Source organism: Struthio camelus, chromosome 1 (genome assembly GCF_040807025.1).
Source record: "Struthio camelus isolate bStrCam1 chromosome 1, bStrCam1.hap1, whole genome shotgun sequence".
Classification (NCBI taxonomy): domain Eukaryota; kingdom Metazoa; phylum Chordata; class Aves; order Struthioniformes; family Struthionidae; genus Struthio; species Struthio camelus.
In genome coordinates this window covers 89,842,547-89,861,156 of record NC_090942.1, presented here as the reverse complement: position 1 = coordinate 89,861,156, position 18,610 = coordinate 89,842,547, and the positions used below count along the sequence as shown (strand labels likewise).

The 18,610-nt window shown below is 41.3% G+C and overlaps 1 protein-coding gene across 1 annotated transcript in view; it reads right to left on the bottom strand.

Annotated features, from left to right (window-relative positions):
• Nucleotides 1-5,541: 5,541 nt before the first annotated feature.
• The window catches only part of EPHB6 (EPH receptor B6), a 76,333-nt gene continuing 63,264 nt past the window's right edge, over nucleotides 5,542-18,610 (bottom strand). Inside the window, exons 7-17 of the mRNA XM_009678087.2 lie at nucleotides 17,216-17,340; nucleotides 15,951-16,113; nucleotides 14,974-15,088; nucleotides 12,021-12,076; nucleotides 11,786-11,905; nucleotides 11,134-11,381; nucleotides 9,978-10,193; nucleotides 8,629-8,778; nucleotides 8,280-8,473; nucleotides 6,889-7,044; nucleotides 5,542-6,253 (exon numbers count right to left, since the gene is read on the bottom strand). Coding sequence (XP_009676382.1) covers nucleotides 6,145-6,253; nucleotides 6,889-7,044; nucleotides 8,280-8,473; nucleotides 8,629-8,778; nucleotides 9,978-10,193; nucleotides 11,134-11,381; nucleotides 11,786-11,905; nucleotides 12,021-12,076; nucleotides 14,974-15,088; nucleotides 15,951-16,113; nucleotides 17,216-17,340 — 1,652 coding nt within the window. The 3' untranslated portion in view covers nucleotides 5,542-6,144. The remainder of the gene's footprint in view (nucleotides 6,254-6,888; nucleotides 7,045-8,279; nucleotides 8,474-8,628; nucleotides 8,779-9,977; nucleotides 10,194-11,133; nucleotides 11,382-11,785; nucleotides 11,906-12,020; nucleotides 12,077-14,973; nucleotides 15,089-15,950; nucleotides 16,114-17,215; nucleotides 17,341-18,610) is intronic.

Here is an 18,610-nt window from a genome sequence, read left to right as displayed (position 1 = left end):
ATGGGCAAAGCCCACTGGAGGATGGTCCATAATTGGCATGAGCTTTGGAGAGTGCCAGTGAGGAAACTATCCAGCTACATAACTCCCTGTGGTGAAGAGTGTATTGGAAAGGACAGACTGCTTCTTAGGTCTGGAAGGAGCAGAGCTGGGGTCCCATAAGGCATGTTCATTTGAGAATTGTGGATTTGCTTACGGAGGGAAGAACTGAATTCTTACGAGTGAAGGTGGAACTTCACCAGATGAGCAGTACATTCAGATATTTCATGAATTCAAAGGTACTTAGAGGGGAGATTTTATCTTGGATACATTGATCATATTGCAGTTATGAGGACACTCTCTACTGTTTCTCCATCCTATTCTCCAATATCTCGCAGATACTTATTATTTTCTTACTTATTTATTTACTGCAGGTTGTTGCCACTATGGTCATGTTGGAGAGGAAACTCACATGATGCCTGTGGCCTCACTCTGGAAAAAAGTTATAGGAATAAGAGCTTTAAAAATCTTATTGCATTATATTCAGTCCCACTCCCATACCCCAAGTGCAATATTTTTCTCTACAGTTCATTATGAAGTGAGGAACATAGTCCTGCTTACAAGGGGTTTAAGGAAATGTCTCAGCATAATCAGAGCCACATAAACCCTTATTGTTAGAAAATGTCTCTTCATGTTTAATCTTGAGTATCATCCAATTCTTTCTCGTCACTCCCACTCCTGAATCCTTTAAACAGCTCCTATGTCTTATCTAAGCATCTTGAAATGATACCCCAGTGGCATGAAAAGACCAAATTATCTCATGTTGTTTGAGCTTGTCACACAAAGTAATCTTCTATATTACTTTGTAATAAAAGGGAAGGGTGGTAAGTAATAACGAATAAAATAACAGGGGATATTACTGCTCTCACGTGCTGATCAGAAAGAATCATGCATGGAAAACAACATTATGTAAACTAAAGAACTGAACCAAAATCAGTTGGAATAAATTGAATGAATGAATGAATTTAGTCTAGAAACTAGAAGAAAGACTTCAACAGTGAGAACAGTAGCATTCTGATACACTCTCATGATCCATCACAAAATCAGAGTTAAAAAAACTTTTAAGGTCCGAGTTCTTCAGTTTATAAATGAGATAATACAAAATGATGCTCAAAATAGCAAAAGATTTATCTGATGATCCAGGAAGTCCTGGTAGCCTTATACATGTACATATTTAAATTGTATTCCCTCCCCCCCCCAAAAAAAAAAAAAAAAAGGCAGAAGCTTATCTTTAGCCTTTCTGTGGAGAAGGCATCTCACAGTCAGGAGAAAAGGGAGCATACCTAAGTTAGTAGTACTAAAGGCTAACTTTAAATTTCAGCTGCCTATTGTACTGCACCCTGATGGGGGATGAGAGAAGTCACCTGAATGGTCCATTGATTAACTTACTTAGTATTATTTCCCAGAGAGATCTAACAAGCATCCTAAATTTGAAGAAATATAGTTTAGCAGTCTGAACAATAAACATTATATCCTTATTAAAATCTGTGTGCATGCAGTTAAGCAGCTGTTCATGTGAACCTAAGTATGTCCCTAAGTTGACACTTAGTTTCTTAATGGGTAGGTTTGATTGACTGATTTTTTCAATTTGCAATAATATTTCTCCAATCAATTAATTAAATTGGTTCTCAGTACAAATTGCAGCTAGTCCAGCTGTCAGTACTGCTTTTTTGATGTAGTTCTCTTCAATGGGGAAAACCACATATGTTTATTTGATTAATATTTTTATTCTTTAACACTTTATTTTGCTTCTTACTGTATTTGAAAATAGATGAAAAGATTTTGCTCTGTATTCCAAAACAACCTCCCCCCGCTCATATTAAACCAAGGCCTGAGAAAATTATACCTGCCCTAAAGGAGAAACCTTTTGGAAAGTTATGAGTCTGTAGAGATGGCAGGTTATAAGAGCAACAGTTTTGCAACTTAAGTTATAGTAGAATCCTTAGGAAATATTATAAATGCTGTTCTTTTGATAAGGTAAAACTAATAGATCTATTTGTAAATAGCTTCTTCTAGTGCCTTCTCATTCGCATCTGGCTGATTTTTCTGAATAAAACGAATTTTCTTTTTTTTTTTTAATCTTCTGTTTGCTTGCAAAGTCAGAGTGGTTCAACAGAATTTTTTATAAACGGTCAATCTGTTACAGCTGTCCAAATGTATGGACAACAGTAGATATTTGCATAAATGTTAGTAGAATGTAATGTGAAGACAAGTGGGTTGCATGGATATAATTAAACATTTAGTTTTAGCCTACAGCATGTCTAACTTATAGTGCCATTGTAAGCTAGAAAGAGTCCAACTTTACTTAGTTTGGCCTGACTTTAAGAGATTAGTTTTCCGAAGCAGTTTTATCCTTGTCAACTAAGCACACTTGGTCTGCTGTCAGAGGCATTATTAACAGCCCAAAATTCATTAACTAGCTGAGGCATAGGTGCCAAACCATTATACTCAAATTTGAGACAGCACCCGCTCCCACAGTGGTTGAAGTTGACCATATTACTCTGATTGTTCAAGGAACAAAGGCCATGGCAGACATTAGAAAGCTTGGTATCATTTCAAGTCGCATATACCAACTGAGAATATTTCAGGAGGGGAGTTTTCCTTTTTCATCACCTAGAAAAAAGGAGAGAAGATATATAAGCTACAGGACTTTCCAGAGTGGTTAAGCCTTCTCTTCTGTGCCTCAGGCAGCAGGGCACCAGGGGGAGTAATCCCTCTCTAAATAGGTCTGACAGCTGCAAAACGACAGGCTGTAGAAATGGACACAGCTAATTTTGCATTATCTCAGTGCAGCAGTTTCAGTAATACTGAAGTGGAACTGTTTCATACACAGAACATTATGCTAGAGCATAATGTACATTCCGGGGAAGGTGCCATTTCTTCAGCATAGGGTTGGAAAGCAGAGGATTAAACTGTAGTTCTTCAGCAGGACGTGAGGTTTGCCCGGCTATGCTACCTTTTAACGACATCCAGATTCAAATCTACATGTGACTATTGTCCTTAGGGTGCTCCTTAGTTATGAATGAGTGGTAGTGTGGGAAGCATGGGAACAGCTCATTACTTTGCCCCCTCTAGCCTCAGCTCAGGATGGATTCAAAATGGTTCCCTTCACTTATGCTAGCCCCAAATTAGAGTCACTGGCTGCAGTCCCTGACCAAAGCAGATCTAGCACTAGGGACAGCCCCACCTCTGCCTGCTAATTAAAGGTAAGTTCCTTGGTGCTGCTCATCATTTCCCACCATACACAGAGGCTTCATTCAGCTTACTAAAATATGAATTGTCTGGGATCAGGGGAGCTACAGCAGCTTCTTTCTTTCTACATAGTCCCAGCTGCTAAAGATATTTGTACTAAGAGATAGATACTTTCTCCGTTCTCCATCAGAGCTATGTAGTTTTAGCCAGCTGGTGCTGCCCCAACTAGCCCTAGTATAGTGCTGTCACAGTAAGCACTAAGACTACATCCTCAAACTTTAAAAACAAACAAAATAAAAAAGGGATGCTGCAGCCCATGTAATCTGCACGTGCACTTAGGAGAGGTGTGTGCCAAACACCACAGAAATCATTATGTAAGTTACACCATCATTGGGCCTTTCTGCAACATTATTCCAGATGTGGGTGCAAAAATCTTAGCTTAAGCATTTGCCTTCAAACACTCCGGGTGAGCATGACGTACTTGTGACATGAACAAGCCATGACTTGGTGAGGCAGGGGTGCACTGACATGCAGCTCCTGGCTCAATTTCATTTGGCTGCCTAAGTACAGTTAGGTGGGAACTTGCTTGGCTGATGCATTCTTTGGCAGCATGATACATGAATTGCCATGCTGCAGCAGAGCCAATTGTCTGTTTGGGAGAGTCTCCAGTAACAGACATCAGAACGGCGAGTGCCGGGAACCTCATCAGGAATAATTATGAAATAGTGTGCCCTAAGGGGAAGTTTCTTCCTGTCTCCAGAGAGTGAAAAGTTGATAGGAGAGTAACAGGAGAGTTTTCAGTTTTTGCAGTATGTTTTTTTCCTACTACAGATGTGACTTTCCTGAGTTCCCATACAAATGCCCAATACCCACAGGAAGGTCTGGGCCTTGATACCTGTGCACATTACTCAGTCTTCTTACCATATATTATAGATACCATACGGAGTAACTGTGGGCATGCAAGGCCATTTAAACCTTGCCTTAGAACAGGAGGAAGAGGAGGTCTACAATGTCTGATCACTACTTGTATGCCTCTGTATAGTGAGTAAATCCCTTTCCTGTGACTGTAAAAAATACTCCCTCTTCAACTAAAAAAATAAAAATATCTTGTTCGCATGGTACAATAAAGATTCTGAACTGTGCTGGCTGTTCCAGTGCAACTGTTCTGGTGCACCTCCTGTCATATTATGGGACTCTTCATTAAATATTAAGCACGTTTTCTCAGTCTTCAATTGCTGAGTTGACTGGAGGATTTTTAAATCCATACGGGAGTAGTAGCTGCAGAAGTTGTGCTGTTCTAACCCTGCCTGGCAGCTGGAGAAATACAAAACAGTAAGTTGCTGACTAGTTCACAGTGGGCCAACAGATGGGTACAGATCAGAACAGCCACGGTGACCCTCTCTAGACACAAAGAAGACAGCTTTGTATGCAGTGGCTTCAGGGGGGACTTGCTAAACAAAGCCATCTCCTTTCCTTTCATGGGGGTTGGTGAAGTGGAAAAGTGCATTATTTATGAGTTTTCATCTCAAGTTCAGCTTCATGTTCTTATACTCCTGCACAGGGACACAGAAAGCCTCTGCTCTGCTCCTCTCCAAAGCAGACCTCTCCTTAAGCAGGTATTAGTCTATCTGAAGGAAGACATAACCTATGTCCTCTGGTCTTTCTCATGCACTACTGCCAGAGAACATACTGTATGGTTGATCCCAAGGACGTTCTTATTAAGGTCTGAACTGACTGGTGGGACTGGTACCTTTCTCTGTACAACTGATTGCTCTTGATGAGAACTTGTGAAAGAGATTCAACCTCCCTTGATCCAAATGCATATTTGCAGTTGAATACCGCAGGTCTGCATTTTCTTCAAAAACAATCTTCAACACCTAGTCTGTGCCCATTGCTGTTCAGTTCATCAGTATTTATTTTAGGGCACTAGCTGGAGAGGGTGAGAAAAGAAGTGAGCATTTTTCAATAGCAAAAGGCTTCAGATTTTTCAGCCACTCTCTTCAGTGTCTGTAATGGGACCAGAAGAGAACAAGAAGACCCAAATTCTGGGTGCTTATCATTTGGAATGCTGAAACTTCCATCTTTCCTCCCAAGTATAGGCTGGATGGAACAAAAACCTACCTGGTTTCCTCTCCAATAGCTGACCCAAGAAGGATAGATTTTGGGAATCCTTACCATTTCATTTTGTCCCAGTCCCATAGAGAGAGCTGTATAGCACTAAGGACTTGTCATTCCTTGTCTCAGCACAATGGTATAGTACATATCCCTTCTGGATCATGGAGCTGATTCAAGAACTGTGCATGAAATAGCATGGAATTTTGAGCCCTTTACTCTCAACCTCTGGAACAGTTATCAAGTGACATGTTTTATCTCTTAGCACATACCGTGCACTACCTGGAACTTGAGTTCCCCACCAAGCTGGTGTAGCAAGTGATAGGCTGATGCCCATTGCCATCTGACTAATAATCTCACACACTAGGATGACATTCTTTTAGAAAAAAAAAGGTAACTTTTTGTTGCCTTTATTATGTATTTGCAACTTTGCTGGGCTCCCAGCCACAGAAAAAGCCTTCTGACAGCTTCATAAAGTTGTCTGATCCCCTTTGTTGGCAGAGAAGAGGTAACAGGTGCCTGTGATCTGTCCAAGCTATTATTCCACTCCTCCCTACATTACTATAACTTTCCCTCCCTCAACCCATTCCCAGTGTACAACATCAGCCACATTTAAATGCCACCATATATGTAGCTCTGCTCTCAAATCATGGCAAAATTTTGTTATTGGAATGGGACATTTAATGCACACTCTGGCTTCATTAAGTCTCCAAGAACCATCTTGCCATCTCTGTTTCTTATAGCGAAAATCCTTCTGAATCTCCCCAGAAGTTTGAGACAGGTGGAATGAGGATGGTGTAAATGTCACACTTCAACTGGTTCAAGCTGATTCAAATGGACTCGCATGAGCTGGATGCTGTTTAGAATCTTTTTCTGGTGACCAACCAGGGTGATGCCAATTCGCTGGATATCTCTGCAAGAGAATGGAGGGTGTGGAAGGTGTTAAAAACGAGCTTCTTGTTTTGAACAGTCCCTGTCCATCTCCCTGCAGCTCCGTATCAGTGTGCGTGGATATGATTTTTGTGTGAGAAACAGTTGATAAGGTTTCTGCTTTTGCTTGGCAAATGTGAAGTGGGGGTGGAAAGAGGCTATTTTAGTCTCAACTTGGTAGGTTATGATACAATAAGAAGCAATGGAAGAATGTTCCTTCTCTTAGCTCCTGTCTTTTACATAACATTTCAACCGTATACGGCATGGCTGGTTCTACACATCCCCCTGAAAATTGTTATTACCTATGGCACCTGTCATGAACATTTTGATGTGACAGTCTCTCTATAACACTGTCAATATGTTTTGTAGTGTACACAGGACCTCTAACAGCGCTTATAGAAACAGATTACAAATGTACAACTGTATGGAGGGTGTCCATAGGCCTAATAAGATGTAAGAAAGAGTAACTACTATGCTCTCCTCTCCTTTCTCATGTGTATGTTTTCTCCAGACAGTTCTTACTCCGCATCTCTCAGCCTACTTTCACTTTCCAGGAGGGTCTTTTCTGCATAGAAAACTCAGTGTCTGTTATTTCCTGCTGTCTGCCCCTCTACTTACTCCAGAGTCATGCGTGATATGACATCAAATGCGATCAGACCAGCCTGGTCAAAATTCTCCTTGTAACGGCCCATCTTGATGGCATCCAACCACTCATGGGCACTGCTGAGTGAAGGGAAGTCTGGAGGAGAGTTGCTCAGCAGAGGCTGAGATGGTCTGCAAAAGAGGTAAGTTCTAAAAGCCCAAGTTACTATCAGCTGACCACACTGTTAAGCTCAGAGTTAAGAAAAAGAGAGAATTTAATCTCAGAACAGCAGAGAATGCTGGAAGACAATGGGTTTTGTTCTTCATGCCTTGATTTCCAGAGTCCCAGCTTGATGTCCTGTTTCTAGGTTAGTTGTCTCCCCACTTCTGCCTAAAAACAATCAACCCAACCCAAGGAGCTTATGCTTTCTCCCCGGTTTATATTTTCTCAGGTGTATTCTCTTCTTGTTGCCCCAGATCCTTGCCATATTTTCTGGGTATAGAGCTGTCTGCTGAGCAAGGACTTGCAGTAGGGAGGTTTTCAAGGAAGAGAGATGAGACCCTGTATCCTTCTGCCTTTGTGACTCATTCCTCCTCTCCAAGATGCTGTCCTTAGACCCAAACAGTAACCTATGAGACAGGAAGTGGGTCTTCTGGGCTCCAACACCCATCAAATTATAACATAGCAGTCAAAGGGCAAACAAAACACTGTTTATAGATGGCATTCACTGTTCTCTCTGCCCTCCGAATCTGTTCAAAAGCTACAACTCTCTTATGTTCTAATTTTCAGTAAACAGAGCACAACTATGCACTTCTCCTTTCCTCTACTCAGGGACTGCATTGCAGTGGGCCAAGGTTTTATATCCATGGGAAAAATCCTCCAGGCCAACAGCCTGACAGCCATCTAATCTTGGCTCCATTTACCCCCTCCCCCAGAGACTTCTCCTTTACTGAACTTCGGCCTCTGGTTTCATCAGGCTGCAAAATGCAGATGGGAAAGTATGGAATGCAAGCCGCAGTTCTAATTACAGTTCTAGCTATAGATTTTCTTTCCTCCACAAGCTAAAGTCTTCTTGTCCTTGGTCACCTCTTCCAATATCTTGTGTAGCTGCACCCAGAGCTGCCCCCTCCTTTCATCCCTAGGGTCTCTCACTCACATTCATTCTAAGTGTATCTCATGTAAAGGTTTATCTCTCCTCATACGCAGCACTCACAACTTCTAATTCATCTTGATCACCCGCTAAGTGAATCAGATAATACAGTTCTTCTTCCAGTCCCTTCCCTCATTTTTTTTTTCTTCCTAATTGGTCCCAGTCTCAGATGAGAGGGCTGGATAAAGACCATACAGCCTGATTCACTGTCGTCTTCTACTCATGATGCCTACCCAGAAACCGGCCCTATTATTTTGCACTAAATCTTCATCTTACCTGCCGCTCCCTGTGCCAGTGGCTTTGAGTGCTGATGGCTTGCGGATCATTTTATCTAGGGCACTGACTATTTGCTCAAATTTGGGTCTCTGGACCCGCTCCTTCTGCCAGCAGTCAAGCATCAGCAGGTGCAAAACAGTTGGGCAGTCAGGGGGTGGTGGCAGGCGATAGTCCTGGTCAATGGCATTTATTACCTGCAGGAAAAGAAGAGCAATGCTTGATCACAGCTGGGAAAACAAAAACAAAAGACAAACAAGCTTCAGTCACTAGGCTGTGTATAACTTTCTTCTACTCAAATTGATACACAGGAGAGAGGCAGATGAACATTCTCACCGCTTCCAAAACTTACATCCTGATTGGACATGTCCCAGTAAGGCCTCTCGCCATAGGACATCACCTCCCACATGACAATGCCATAGCTCCAGACATCGCTGGAGGAGGTGAATTTGCGATACTGAACAGCTTCAGGGGCAGTCCAACGGATGGGGATTTTGCAGCCCTAGAGAGCAGTGGGAGAGCAATCAGAAAGTTAGTGAGATATGGGCTATGTGAGGAAGTGATGTTACCAAACTGATCAGATGCCAGCAGCATGGCACAAATCTGACCACAGGCTGCCAACTCTGTTAACATCGTCTCGTAGATATTGCTGCTTTAAATTCAAGCTGTTTAAGGTCTCCACCTTGTTCTATTGAGACATGCAGATGAAGATCTAGAGCCAAGCCCCCTTACTACTGTAAATTCCATGCTGTAATGGAATTTAACCTTTATAACTTTTTTTTTTTTTTGGCAGCATTTGCAAGGTGGCAGATAATCTAATGCTCCTGAAAGTCACAAGCATTAGGACGTCTTACAGTCATTTAGACAATCCCAACTTGTAACACCATGGACAGCTACACTGAGTGACGAGCATTAACTCCTTCCTCTTTTCATCTAAACCCATTTGCAGAGAGAGAACCCGTCTGCCAGAGAGAACTATAGTTCAGGTGCTGGTTCTTCCAAGCACATACACCTAAAACTTGTCTCCTTCTTCAGCTACCGGATTCTTCTTCATCCCCCACATACCAAATGCTGGTTTCAACCTGCCTGTTATACTCCTGCTGCTTTTGTGGTATGTATAATGGCTATCAGAACTTTATAGAGAGTAAGTTCATTTGATGGTTGGTTGTAAGCCCCTTCAAGGGATATATTTGATGGGTATCTATCTTGTTTACAGGAAAAAACTAATCTTTCCTCAGAGAGTAGTAGTACAGTAGTACTCTACAGCCTACAGTAGACTCTACAGTAGTAGAATCTTAAATCTCTCCTTCAGTCCTTTATACTTCCTGTAAGAAATTGATGAAAGGGGAAGATAACGCCTACTTCAATTTATGGGGTTTGTCCTGTTCACCATTATTCCCCAAAGAATTGTACTGACAGCTCAGTTCACATGGCAGAATGGATCAGATTTTGAGTTATTCTTGTTTTTTACTGGTTTGGAACAGACAGTCCCAAGGTGAAAGGCTCCACCCCACCTTTCTCTCCGGTCTCAGGAAGAACGAAAAAGGGTATGCCAAAGAAGAACTCTGTACCACAATCTACTGAACGTTCTGTGGGTATGAAGGACACACAAAGATTCTACACAGAGCTAATCAAGGAGGAGCACGGGGCAAATTTATGCCTGGCAGCACAGCAGTAACTCCCTCCATAGTGGTAACTTACCAGAGCTCCAGTGTAGGTGGGGTTTGAAGCATCATCTTCCAGAAAACGAGACAAACCAAAGTCTGAGACCTTGCACACAAGGTTGCTGTTGACTAAGATGTTACGTGCTGCAAGGTCACGATGCACATAGTTCATGTCTGAAAGGTAGCGCATGCCAGCTGCAATCCCTCGCAACATTCCCACCAGCTGTAACACACTGAACTGTCCTTCCTTCTGCTGCAAGTGAGGAGGCAAATAAAGGTTTTTATGACTACAGGACATGAAGCCAACAGGGAATAGCAAAGAGAAATATAACAAGGTGGATTCATGAAGTTAGAGTACATATGTCTTAAGTTCAGCCAATCTCTGAAGGTTCAAGGACAGGAGGTAAGAAAGGAGGATGGGTTGCTTTAGGCAAAAAACCTCTAATAAAGTCAGACACCAGCAATCTACTTCTGGACACAAATCTCATCTTGTGACTATATTTTCCTTCAGCATTCTGTGCCTAGACATTCTGTGCCTTGTTACCTACTGAGCTGGCTAAAGGAAGGGGGGCAATCCAAAGACAACTTTGCTCTTTACAATGAGTTCTATGCAATTCTATACAATGGATTCACGTGCTCTTCCAAATGTACTTGCCAAGCTAGTTGTGATTGATTCAACATCTGATTCAGTAAAGAATGAAATGAAAGAATCTATACTACAGAAATATCTGTATTTTTGTTTCACTATTAGGGAAAAAAAATACACTGAAAACTGAGAGTGCTAAAAAACCCTACAGTTAGTGGGAAGTTTAATTACTTGAAGTCACCTGAAAAGATTCAGTGGAATAAAGCCTGAAAAACATTACTAGAAAGGCAAACTTTGGAGCATGTATATAGTAACTGGAGGGGCATGAGCAAAGGAAAATAATTTAGTATTGATTATCAACAAATATTTGAGTTGGAGAGATCTAACAGAGTATAGAGATTTTATATGATGGGTGAGCGTTATTACCGTGCTGGCCCAACAAACATTTAATCTGGTAACTTGCTAATATTTCTATTGCACCTGCAGAGAGCAATCGAGATGTTACAGAGACAGGACAAGAGGAAGGACAGATGAAATTAACAGATCTGAGAGCGGCACAGTGCAAGGTGAAGAAGGAACAGTTGTTGGGGACTCCAGCTCGTGGTACCCTGAGGAAGGAATCCAACGATCCATTCTCCATGAACTCTGTGACAATCATGACCGGTCGGCTCTTGGTGACCACACCCTCCAGGTGGATGACATTGGGATGCTCAAACTGCCCCATGATGCTGGCTTCGCTCAGGAACTCCCGCCGTTGTTCATCTGTGTAACCTGACTTCAGGGTCTTAATAGCTACTGTGTATTCACGCTTCCCTGGGGGTTTTAGGCGCCCAAAACACACCTCTCCAAACTCTCCTGCCAGGGAGGGAAGAAACACAGCTCAAGTAAGGCAACACAGCAGAGAATTTTAGTTTTTGTGCAGTACAATCTTCTAATATGAAAAACTCCAGGCACTACTTGGGAATAGGGTTACTGGGCTGTTACTGAAGGCTCTGAATTCAGCCAGCTTGCAGGCTACTATGACATATCTTCAGGGTTGAAATGAGGCACTCTGGGTCTTCTCAGGGTGTTTTCAACTTGCCTTGGGGCCAGCATCTTAGGTTAATTAAGTTAAGGTGAATTTGAGTAAAAATGAAGCTTAGCTATCTGGAGAGACTTGATGTGCCAGGAGAGAGGGTAGGGTCCATTTCAGGCCAGCACGCTGTCAGGTCTCAAGGTAGACAAGAAGGCACTTCAGAATCTGTAGTTTCTCACGCTACCTGATCCAATGACCTCCTCAATCTTGATTAAGGACACATCAATCTCCTTGGCAAACTCTCTAATAGCTTCATTGGGATCTTCATAGGTTGAAGGGTCAATGTAATATTTCACTCCAAGCCCTGCAGTGGAGAAGACAGTCCAAAACATCACGAGAGTCAGCCCTTGAGAGAAATGGGTGCTAGTGAGTCCTGAAGAGAGACAGGCCCTTGTCATCTGTTCCTCAGGAACACTTACCTCGTGCACTGATATACTGCTGCAGGCGGTCTGTGTATGGAGTCTCTCGTCTTTTACTGCAGGATATAAAGGAAAAGAAAGTCAAAACACACACACGAGTCTCCCATAGGATGCTGGAATAGGCTTCCCAGTGCAACGCTCAGAGGATCCTTGAACTCAGGGATGGAAGATGGGTATTAAGGTCCCAGCCTGCCCATCTTTTGGTAACCAATGCAATCTTGTTTTCTACGTGGAAGTTTTTAACAGCACTGTGTGCAACCCCAGTTTAGATATGACAAATGACAGGGCCTCCAGCACTATCCTGAAAAAAAAAAAGCTCTGTAGTTTAGCATTACTATCTTGGAAGTTTTCTTGCTATGTAGGCTAAACTTGCCTCTTAATTTCATTCAACTGCTACAAATTATTCAATACCAACCTAAGTCATCTCCTTCAATGCCTTTTAAATTCTTCAAGAATATTATCTTTTTAAGAGCCATTTACTCAAATTTCACATACTTAATGTGCTTAATTCCCCTTTTCTCTTCCCCCCGCCCTAAGGTTAATTCTTTATTTTTGCTCTTAGTCTCTTAATAGCATTTACTCTGGCAAACCTTTGCCTAAGTATGGTACCCAAAACCAACTGCACAGAGCCATATGGACAGAAATCTGTTCCATGCTGTGATCTCTGTGTGTACAGATCAAAAAAGATATGGCCTTTATTACTGTAATATTTTTTGCAAAGATGCATCTGATTTCCAGTCAGCATAGGTGCTTCTCAGCATAGGCGCTTCTCAAATTTTGTCCTCTCAAATTTTGTCATTAAATATGTGTCATTCAAGCCATTTTTCCACGAGCTAGCTGTTTTCCAACTTTCATCCTATTCTTGGTTTGCTGATAATATTTTCTGTTTTTCAAGTCACTTCCTTTGTTCCCAGCAATGTTTGCAGTTCTTTCCAAAAAAGTATAATTCATGCTAGCTTACAAGCTTTTCTAAATCATATTAATTAGACTAGATCCCAAATCAAACCTGTGGTATCCTGCAGTATCCCTGTGGTATAAATGGATTCCAGTCAACTCATATGCTTTACTGTTTAATATCCATCTCATGGTTACATTTCTCCCGCCTCTTTTGAGCGAGCACAAGACCTTCGATTTGATTCAATTAGCATCTGAAATCAGAATTTCCTGAAACATGATGTTACTCTGCTTTACTAACAGGACCAATCCTATCAGTTTGCTGGAAATTTGGTGTATTATACTTACTTGGGGGCTTTTTTTTCCCCTTAAAATTCTACTAAAATACTATAATTGGAGTTATTTCTACCTTAAAAATCTGTTCTTTTTACTGTGGGAAGAAACTGGCAGGGGGCTTTTTACCTAAGACCTATAAATGTGCTATTGCAACTGGAAAGACAGGTCTACATTATTTTTTTTTCTTGGTCATTCATCATTAAAACAAACAAACAAACAAACAAATAAACAAATGATTAGCTTAAATAGATAAGTCTTTCACATTGTATATTGGCAGGACACTGTGTACTAACAATTTGCAAAAACAAGTTAAAATTATTTATTTGTCTCTAAATACATTCAATCTTTTAAAAAACTCATTTTATATGGCCTTCCTCATTTCCTACATCTTCAAACTTACTCTTCTAGACAAATTTAAAACATGAATTTGATATCTCAGCTTTTTCTTAGCCACTGTTGATTGCACATGTTCCCTCCTGTGTAAATTAATCTACTTTTTATGATATTTCTTTTTATGTAGCTATATTTACAGAATCTCTTTGACACCCTTCCCCAAAGCACTTTTAGTAATATTAACTCATTCTAGTTTAGGTTTAAGTTTTTTTAGAAAAATATATGCTTTATTGAGTTGTGCACATAATATCACATTTCCAGCTGTAACAAGAAATTATATTTTTAACAGTTCAAAGCTACAAAAGGAGGAAACAATGTAAATACAACAATATTTGATAACTCTTGTCTTTCCAGAAAGAAAAATAATAAAATAGAATATACATAGAAAAAGAAAACCAATACAGAAAGGGGAAGAGAACAAAAAAGAAATACCTGAAACTAGATGTCACTTTTCTAAAGTTAAGCAATTTAAAATTTTCTTTAGCTCAGCAGAAAGAGAAACTAAAAAGACCCTCTTGTTTAGAGGTAGAGTAGAGCAAAGATACAGAAATCCACTACTGACAATCTAAGGGATAAAGTTCAAAACTCAGTAAGTCCAAGAAGTGAGTGTTAACTGTTTCTTTTCTTCAGCTGTCAAAAACACCCATTCCTTACTTTCGTACCCCTGCAAAGCTCTGTGAGTGACCCTTATTTCTCTTTCTGTCTTTTAAAAATTCTGTCCTTCTCTTTTGCCATCACAGACTATCTCTGCATTGACTTATCTTCCCTTTTTTTTCCCCAAAATGGCAGGTGCTATTTGCATTCTTCAACCTAGATTTTATTTGAGTCTGTTACATGGAACCATCTGGGATGTACAGCTGTTTTTTTCTTTAGCAAATGATCTATGGTCTCTCATGTTTCTTGATTAAAAGATATTTTGCAGCTCCTCAGCATCTTCTAAATAAGTGGGTCTAAATACTTATTCCACCAGTCTTTCTTCACTACATTGTTTCATTCTCTGCTTGCTTGCCTATGACTTAATTTACAGTCCTTTTCCTGAAGTAATTCATGTAAATAAATATTGAGAGCTAGCTTTAAAAAGCTTCCCTTTTGTTCTCATTGCTACCTAGCCAAATCTCAGCTAAGTACATGAGTGTTTTACCAAAGGACAGGCACCTCAGATGGGAATAACGGGGCAGGATCTTCCTTTAAATTCAGAATGGGATCTCAAGGGCATTTGAATGAATGTCGATCAGGCTGTCTCCCTCGGGAAAGGGTTATGTAGCAGGGGTAAAAAAGTTCCACTTTCTGGGGTGCAGGCACTGGCACATGAGCAGGTCAAGGAATTCACCTCTTGAAGATGATGGCAAGGATGGCAATGGCAGCAATTACCAAGAAGGCTAGACCACCGAGTGCTGAGCCCACGATAAGCGGCAGTCGGTCCTGCACCATCTCCGAGCGCTCCCCTAGCAAGGGAGACACACACACACATACACAAAATGCAGAGGACAAGGGATGTTAGAGTTTACCTTCTACTCAGCTGGTTTTCACCCATAATTCCATTCCCACCAGTCCTCTGCTTCCCAGGTGAATCCTGTTATCCAGCATATGCTTGATTTGATTATTGCTCTTTCCCTTCAGTCACTGTGCTTTTTCAGTGCTTCCCTTTCAACCTCTGAAAGGCGAGTATTCCCTCCAATCCTCTTTTCCCTCCCCTTATCCACTGATACCTGACTAGCTATGTAAGTACAAGATACCTGTAAACTTGGGCAGTGAACCCACTGTCTCTTCTTAGTTCAGTCTGTAGATGATGTATGTGAGTACCTTTGACCCAGACCAAAGGTTTCACAAGATGACACATTACTCTTTGCATAAATGGATGGTGATACTGTTGGAAGGCAAGGCTCTGCGCGTATGTCCTGTGTCCCACCTGTCCTTGCACAGAACGTTTAGCTGTAATGTGGCCTGTGGCAGCTGGAGACCAAACCACAGCAGAGTATAGCATTGTGTACTGTAACATTTTCTTAAAAAGAACTGCTGACACGCTCTGTTCCTTCCTGGTCAGAGGCACAGAAGCATATGAAAACAAGGAGTAGAAATTGGGAATATGGAGGTACCAAAGGCCAAGAGTGCGTAAACCACATGCTCTGACAGCGTGAAGTTTCTGTGAGTGAACAAACGTGCATATGCAAATTATAGTATACCGAAACATGACACAAGTAGGAGTGTTAGGTAGCAGTCTTCTGGAGCATAAGCTAATACACTTAATGACATACATAAGTGAAAAATGAGTCTGTGCAAGTCTGAGTACAAAACAGCAGCACTCACCTCCCATTAGCGTCTGGAAATACATCTTTCCACTGTATGGGCCATAGCCCACTGCTGTTCTAGCTCGTACTTGGAAGGCATAGATCTTGCCTGGGCTCAAATTTGAGATGGTGGCCATGTTGGTCTCACTAGTCAAGGTCAATGAATTATCCTCCTCATCTGCCTGCAAATGCCAATAACCAAAAATGAATATGAGACCTTTGCCCACACCACTGGCTCTCCTCATCAAGGAATGCTAGATTTCATGTGGGCCCAATATTCTTTGATTCTCCCTCTCCCACCTGCTATTCCAGACCTGGGTTCCTCACACAGTACTCATGCTCCTCACTGCTGCCCTCCATTCCCTTAGGTCTGGGTTCCCCCTAGGTCTGCCAAAGCCCCTCAGTCCTCACCTAAACAAAATGAGAGACAAAAGTATCTTGTGCTGTGGTGCCTTGCTGAAAACATCCAAAAGCATCCCCTAACCTGTTCTGAAATTCTGCTTTCTACAAGCTCCAAACTCATCCACTCTCCTTGAAGAATGCAGTGCGAGAACACGTGTAAAACTACATCCAGGAAGCTGCTGGCTGCGTTATAAATTACAGGCACCTTTACTGCTAGAAGAAACAGCAGCCCTGCGTAACCCTGCACATATGTTCATGTGAAAGATCAGGACAGAGAATGTGTTTGAGCAGCCCTATGGACCTCTTCCCTCAAACCAGTTAGATTGGGAGTCATGAAAGATGTGGGTGGAAATCAACTTTATATTTGCCACCCTGTTAATTCTAGCACATGAACAGGTGACTGAGACCTGCCACTTAGAGAATGAAAGAGGGCACTCCTCCCCACTGAACTTCTTAGAGGTGTCTGTCCAGGCATATATGGGGGCACAGGACATCACTCCACAACCCATGATAAAATGTTGCAGTGAGTCCAACTCCAACATACACCACATTTAAAAACTTCAGCTCCTTCTGCTGTTACCTGTATCAACTGACGCTAAATTTATTCAATTGTTTTAGCCATAGCTTTTTAGCTTAGCTACAAGTGTCTTCTCCTTTTTCTGTCTGCATCACTAGATGGTTCCAAGCTGGGAAATGCAGATGGACGGATGATCATACATATATCAGAAACTTCAGTGTTGCTACAGTGTGCTCTTCCCTCAGAATTAAAGCACTTTTCTCCACCTTATTCATCCTGATCCACAGGGATGTCTCCCAGACAGAAGATTTTCCTATTCTTTCTCGCATTACATCACAGCCTGCATTGCATCATTCTCTGCTCACCTTGTCGAAGTAACGAAGCTGGTAATCCAGGATGATCCCATTAGGCTGGTCTGGCTGAGGCCAGGACAAAGTGATGCTACTGCTAGTACGACTCACCTGATGCATCATAGGAACTGCAGAGGGGACTAGAATAAAAGAAAGGAAGAAAGAGAGATTGCAAAGGGAAAACCTTAATGAGGAATGATAACTGAATATTTACTATGATATGCTAATATGCTAGTTTGGCTCTTCCTTTAATTACTCTTAATTTGCATCATGAAGTACTTCATAAAATAGGCAAAATAAATCCAGGCACAATTTCACTCTATTGGGAGATACAGTCACCTCCATTTGGACAGAAAATGAAGAATCCTGCAGCCAACTGATAGTACAGATGAATTTTGAAATGATCTGCAAAGTAATTGGGACATTATTCTGGGCTTAAAATTTGCAATTTGTACATGCAAGTTAAAATACCACCATTGACAGGATGTTCAGAACCACTGCCCTGTTCTAGGACAAACTTGGAAAAACTTGTCCCCTCCTCGGACAAACGGTTTGAGAATTGTAACAGTGAAAACAAAGCACAGAACCTCTGTTCTTCTTCTCCATCAGATTACAATTCTTTTTCTGTGGAAAAAAAAAAAGAGGTATGGGCTGTCTAAGAAATGGAGCCTTTCGTTTCTAGATCACTGTTGCAAACTAAAGATGGAGGATGAGGACACTGGTGACTTAAGGGACAGACTTTGAAGCCTTTCTCAGTTCACTGGTCCCAATTCAGCTGCTGATTATAGAGAACGAAAGCATCTCACATTCCTATCCAGATATTCAAGACTAGATCCTGCATTCCAGGCCAATCCCTGGCAGGACATTTGCCCGGATGGCAAAACTACATGGTTTTTCTATTATTCTTATATGGCCTACTAAGTTTCTGTCTTTTGGAGAATGAGCCAATCTGGTATACTACCCACCTGGAGCTGCCACCTCTCATGATTCCATTATGATATTTAGCACCTAAGTCTGTGGCAGATGTTAATTATTGTGGGAAAATTTCAACTTTCTTTTTTGCCCAAAGTAAGGATCTGGTCCTCAAACATAAAAGAGAACTTTGGGAACATGCACCTAAAAGCCAGTAAGACCTTTGTGTCTATTGTTTTTAGAAATCTTTTGATTCACTTTAAGATGACTATTCTAAAAGTCTGAAAGTCATTTCAAGATTTTGGGACACATGGAATTGCCACTACTTCTTACTAACCTGAAATTCATTAAATCAGGAGGAAGGAAACAAAACATTATATTGAAGACAATACGCTAATATGATTAATGATTTCAAACACTGCTTAGTGAACTAAAATTAAGAGTTACAACCCAGCTGCTTTTTTTTTCTTTTCCCGCTTTTCACTTTATTGGCCTCCT